Below are 6,317 nucleotides of genomic sequence, written 5' to 3' on the forward strand. Positions count from 1 at the left end.
AAAAAAACACAACCTTCAGAAAGGAAATGCTACCACACACTACTCTGTGGATAAATTTGAAGACATTAAGCTGAGTAAGTCAGTCAATCATAAAACGATTAAAAAAAAAAACAAAAAAACTAAAAAGTTAGCAATAGATCTGCCATAACAGAGAGACTCATTCTATTTCTATTTCTAGCCCTCCCCACCGTTCACTCTGTCTTACAATCCCACACAGTGCCTCTCCTCCAGGGTCAAGCTCTGCCCCATCTTCCTTGTCCTATTACCAACCAAATGCCATTCCTCACCTACCTTAAAAAGTTTCTGAGAGTGTTTGATCATAAAAGCCATTCCTGTGTTTAACTTTATGATATTCTCCTGAAGGTCATTTGCGGTGACCTAGTCAGTGGAAAGAGACCAGACAAAGAGCATTAAGAACTGGGAAGTGCTCACCAGTGCATGTTGCTGAAAGGCTTTGGGCTAGCAGGTTTCCACTTAAAAAGACCTAATAGCACAGACCTGTGTCCCTAAAACGACCAGGAAATCCTTGAGCTTTCTTCACTTCCTACTTCTGCTCAGACACCTAAGCAGTAAACCTAAGCCTAGGATTCAAAACACAGAGAGCAGAGGAGCAGTCTGCACTGGCCATCAAGGACACTGGCTCTGTGGAGAATGGGGAGCTCACCCAAAGAACTGCCCATTAACCCTACTAGAACTGACATCCTTCCACAGTTCAGTCAAACTGCAATGATCCCTTCTCTTGTTTCTCTTGTCTTTTTTATGAAAGAAAACTCACTGTGTGGGAGTAAAACTGTTAGCACAGGTTAGACTGCTCTGTTGGCATGGAACATTATCCCACAGGAACACACTGCTCTATTCTGAACCTTTAGAAATGAATTTGTATTAATCCTTCAATTATTAAAAATCAGTTTGAGGGCTGGAGAGCAATCAGCAGTTAAGAGCACTAACTGCTCTTCCAAAGGTCCTGAGTTCAATTCCCAGCAACCACATGGTGGCTCACAACCATCTGTAATGAGATCTAATGCCCTCTTCTGGTGTGTCTGAAGACAGCTACAGTGTACTTAGATATAATAATAAATAAACCTTTAGGCCAGAGGGAGCCGGGCCAACCAGAGCGAGCAACCTTCATTCCCAGTAACCACATGATGACTCACAACCGTCAGTATATCTACAGTGTACTCATATACAATCAATCAATCAATCTTGGGAAAAAAAAAAATCAATTTGACTTACCATGGAGCATTCTTACTAAGATTGGAGTCACCCTGTCTAGCCAAAACAAATATTCTAGCTTCTTTAACAGCCACAATGACAATGTCCAGAAAGTGCCCATGCAGGATTACTAGAGCCTGACCTATCAGAGAGGTTACAGGAGTCAGGCTCCTCAGCTTTGATAACTCCTAAACTCCTAACCTCATAAAATGATAACCTCACCACTGTGCACCCACGGGAGGAGTTCAGCTTAAGAAAATCAAGCCCTAAGGATCTTCCCCTCAATACTAACATTTTTGGGCCACAGGACATGGGGTGCAAACATAAGAGCAAGGTTATGGGCAGACATCTTATTCTTGTCTTGCTTCTTCGCTGTTTGATAGAGGAGATCAAGCAGTAACTTTAGCAAGTTACGATTGGCTGGAGGGAGGACTAGGAAGAGCAGCTGCAGGGCCTCGATCCGCCGCTCCTTGTCTGGTATGTTGGTCTTATTTCCTTTATCATCAAACTGCATCAGATCTTGAAAACAAAACAAAACACAATATTATTGGAAAGGAAAGAATAAACCAGCCAAAAAAAAGTCAATGCTATTTTGATTATTATTTTCCGCTCATTCCCACCAAAGAAAGAGAAGGAAAAAAAAATCAATCATAAAGGAAATTCAAAACTGCTAATACCTTAGGAAGGTCCTAGATTCAAATACCAATACTATAAAAAAATATTAAAATAAAATAGGCAATTGATGGACTTTGCAAAGTACTTCCTGTGTGACTATGAACATGTTAGCAGGAAAATCATGAACCTCAGAACCACAAGAAAGAAAAGCAAAACATAAGAAATAATGTCAATCTAATTCAACAACTAAAGACAACCCAGTTTTAAAATGTGGGAAAGCTTTAAGTAGAAGGTTAAGTGTGGTGATGCACACCTGTGTGCCTAGCACTGAGGAGGAGGAGAGGCAGCCTGAGTGACCTTATCTCAAATAAACTAACTAACTAAACAGACATCCCTTCAAAGAAAATAACACACATAAGCCGGGCAGCCCGATGGAGGACATCAGATACTGCACCAAACATGACAGAGAGAGAACTGACTCCTACAAATTGTCCTCTGACCTCCACATGAATGTTATGTCATGTGCACAGAACATACAAAATAAAGAGAATAATGAAGAGGAAGAAGACTACTGATCAAATCAAACTTAACTGCCACAACCTGTAAGTACTCGGAGGAGGCCAGTAGGATCCTGAAGCCAACACCTGAGCACTTCAGAGAGTAGCAAGCAACAGGACATCACAAAGGACTTTACACAAAGGGCTTTCTTTACTAAACTGAAAAACATATTTTCATCTTTCTTATTCTTATACTCACCAGCAATTTTGAGGTGTACATGAAAATGTTTATGGGTCAGCAGGGGCTCTGGTAACTCCCCTAGAAACATCTTCAGCAGCGTGGCAACATCATTTGAGTGAAACTCCCCTGAATCCAAGTCAATATCAGTTCCATTATTGAGAGCATCCCTCAAAAGCTGCTGTCGGACACTGTTGCCTGGTACTCTAAACAAGCCCTCTACTCGCAAGTCTGCTCAGCACGGACAGGCCAAAAGAAACAAAAGAGAATCATGATTAATGTACACAGAATAAATATATCTTTCCCTTTAAAGACCTTTCACAGAGCCCTTTCTAAAGGAGGTTTTGCCAATATTTCTAGGGAAGTTTGAAATCTTTTGGGGCCCCTGAACATCTGAAGATGACTGAGGTACCATTAGATAATGAATTTAACATAATCAATGGCCAAATAAAAGAAAGAAAGCTTGATAAGTAAGGTGAAAGAAAACTCAAATCTCAAGACCCCTTATCCTTGTTCCTCACACTCTCAAGGAGCAGAGTTTATCTATGAAAATTTTGGTACCTGTAAACTGTTTTCTTCAGCCAAGAATAAATGTAGTCTCTGCATTGTTGTGTGACTCAGAGAATTCTTTTTTTTTTTTTTTTTTTTTTTTGGTTTTTAGAGACAGGGTTTCTCTGTGTAGCCCTGGCTGTCCTGGAACTCACTCTGTAGACCAGGCTGGCCTCGAACTCAGAAATCCGCCTGCCTCTGCCTCCCGAGTGCTGGGATTAAAGGTGTGCGCCACCATGCCCGGCCAGAGAATTCTAATATATCACCCTGCAGCTAAGAGACTGCCAAAAGCTTAGAGTCATTCCAAATAAGCTGTTCCCACCCAACTAGTTTTTAAAAAGAAAGGTAGAAAGATACACAGTTTTATTTGATCTGGAAGAAGCTTGTCCATGTTTCCATCTTTGGGTGTTCCCCCCAATTCTGGGGTCTGAGTCCATGCCCAAGGATAGCAAAGGCATGAATGGGACCCACAGCAAATTGGAAAACGTGCCCCTGTGCTACAGTAGGTCATACCCACACAGCAGCTGGACTGAAGGAACCAAGTATTCTCATCACTCAAACAAGCTAAAAGCCTGAATTCTCCTCATCTTAAATCCCTAATGGCTTGTTATGCTTTTAATACATCTTTGGCCAACAACAACCAACCAAAAAAACCCAACAAGTTCAGACGCCTCAAAAGCTATTTTCTTAAAATTATTTATTTATTTTTATTTTATGTAGATTGTTGTTTTGCCTGCTTCATGTATGTCTGTGTGAGGGTGTTGCGTCTCCTGGAACTGGAGTTACAGACAGTTGTGAGTCACAATGTGGGTGCTGGAAATTGAACCCAGGTCCCCTGGAAGAACAGAGCCATCTCTCCAGCTCCTGCCTCAAACCCTTTTAAGAGGTGAGTCTGCGACCTCTGTTGTAGCTCCTCCTTCATAGCATCTTACATCCAATAAGTCATAAAGATGTGTGTGGGTTGATATTTTAAATGTATCAAGTTGGGCTCTTAGAACAACAACCCACAGGTCTACTAAAAACTGAAATGAGAATGATATATCAGCCACAGAGTTCTGAAGATGAAAGTATCATGCTTTCTTGAATAAATGTCATAATTCTTTAGGAACAAGGAATTGTTCCAGAATTGTCTGAGTTAAGAGGTAATTATAATTTTACTGACATTATCTAATCTATCTACATCTTTGAAAATAAGGCAAATCAATAACTGATATGAAGTTCAAAGGGAAATATATTTTTAGAAAATCTACCACCCAAAACTATCAGTGGTTCTTTTTGTTGTTGTTGATGGGTAGTTGGCACCTATGATTCCGTAAATCAACTCTCAAAGGATAACTGGCAATTTTTCATTAAACACAGAACATTGAAGCTTTGCATAGTCTTACTTTTGTGCAGATATTCAATCAGCTGATATATCTGGGCAATGCCTTCCTCCGTCAACGGAGATCCAAATACCACTCCTTTTTCTGGAAAAAAAAAGTCATAGGACCAGGCTATAACTACATCAAGAGTTCAGGCCATCAATGTGATGACTCTTTTTTATGTGTATGCATTCATGCAGGGGCAAGACACACATATGGTGGTCAGATGACAACTTGTGGAAGGTGGTTCTTTCACCATCTGGGTGCTGGGTCATCCAGCTAGCATCGATGCCTTTACCTGAGAGCCATCTCACCAGCACAAACACCACAGTTCTAAAATCATCCAAGCATCCTATCATTGACTGTTTTCACAATATTGATAAACAAAAATCTAAAAAGAATTTAAAATTAAAGACAAGGAATATACCGAAAAAATGCAGGCAGAGCAACTGTCCAGTCAATTCTTTCCAAATTCGACATCAGATCATGAATTCCTGGAGGCATAAACTTTTCTTATTTAAGCACACTGATATTTAACTTAAAAACAAGAACCTGAAGGTGATCGTCAAGTCATGACAATTATCACTAGAGTTGATATAGGATATAATCTTTTTTTCTTTTTTTTACATTTTTAAAAATTTATTTACATGTATATGTGTGTGGTTACATATATGTGGTGGTGCAGATGTATGAGGATATGACCTTTTAATGTTTAAATATTTCATCCTGCCTAATGATTTCCTCATATTTAATAAAAATAAAACAGGGCCCCTTTAATATCTTATCAAAAGTAGTATCCACACTTCCTGGTTGACTCTGAGGCCTGTCCCATAGGAGGGATTCATACCTAATTCTGTCAGCCTGGTCAAAAGCCCATGGCTAGGGAGGCCCACGGGCTTTCAGGAGCAACCTACTGTTGTTTTCCTAAATTATCAAGCTGTCAAACTGTCTTCTAAATATTTATGCTACAGATGTGAACTGCTTTCAGCCTCAGCCAGAAAGCCTTCTTTTTCAAGTGGGCATCAGTAGATGTAGAAACTCATAATGGTCTCAGTGCTTGGAACAGCTGCTCGTGAGCACCCAACCCTACACGGTTCATCAGTATCAACATTCTCCCCAGGAGATTCAAGGAACTTGGATAAAAAACCCGTAGGAGCCAACGATTGTGGTGGAATGCTGTGAAGTGCTTTCTTGTGGAGATGAAGTGCATGCCACACTTACAGCCTCACAGCAGCTGTGGGTGCCTGTGAAGACCTGCACAAGACATCAACATCACAGCACAGCTAGCTGTGGACTACTGCAGTTGATGGCTGCTATGGAAGGAGGCGGTTCCTCTGTGGAGGTGTAGCCACATGGCAACTCCTCATGCTCTGCAGCCCCGTGCATACAGACATCACAAATTAGACACTGGGCAAGGTGGCACACACCTTGAATCTCAACACTGGAGAACAGAGTCAGGGGCTCTCTGGGGAGCTCAAAGCCACCCTAGTCTATACAGCATGTTCCTGACCAGCTGGGACTATATAATGAGAGCCTGTCTAAAAATAAACAAACAGGAAGGAAGGAACGAAGGAACGAAGGAAGAACATGAAGCTCAGATGGGAATACACAAAAGGAGTCCAGGGGAAGTTGAAGGGAAGGAGGCAGACAAGATCAAAAAACATTGTATGCACAAATGAAATTCTCAAAGAATAAACTATACATAATATGTATGTATATATACATATTCATATACCACCTCTCTCTCTCTCTCTCTCTCTCTCTCTCTCTCTCTCTCTCTCTCTCTCTCTCTCTCTCTCTCCTCTCCTCTCTGTGTGTGTGTGTGTGTGTGTGTGTATGTCTGAC

At 40.9% G+C, this 6,317-nt stretch overlaps 1 protein-coding gene across 1 annotated transcript in view; it reads right to left on the bottom strand.

The window, feature by feature from the left end:
- Arhgap19 (Rho GTPase activating protein 19) overlaps window positions 1-6,317 on the bottom strand; it is a 39,819-nt gene that overhangs the window by 18,328 nt on the left and 15,174 nt on the right. The window contains exons 3-6 of the mRNA XM_021209717.2: window positions 4,497-4,577; window positions 2,584-2,793; window positions 1,505-1,731; window positions 292-378 (exon numbers count right to left, since the gene is read on the bottom strand). Coding sequence (XP_021065376.1) covers window positions 292-378; window positions 1,505-1,731; window positions 2,584-2,793; window positions 4,497-4,577 — 605 coding nt within the window. The remainder of the gene's footprint in view (window positions 1-291; window positions 379-1,504; window positions 1,732-2,583; window positions 2,794-4,496; window positions 4,578-6,317) is intronic.

The sequence above is a fragment of the Mus pahari genome, chromosome 1 (assembly GCF_900095145.1).
Source record: "Mus pahari chromosome 1, PAHARI_EIJ_v1.1, whole genome shotgun sequence".
NCBI classification, from domain to species: domain Eukaryota; kingdom Metazoa; phylum Chordata; class Mammalia; order Rodentia; family Muridae; genus Mus; species Mus pahari.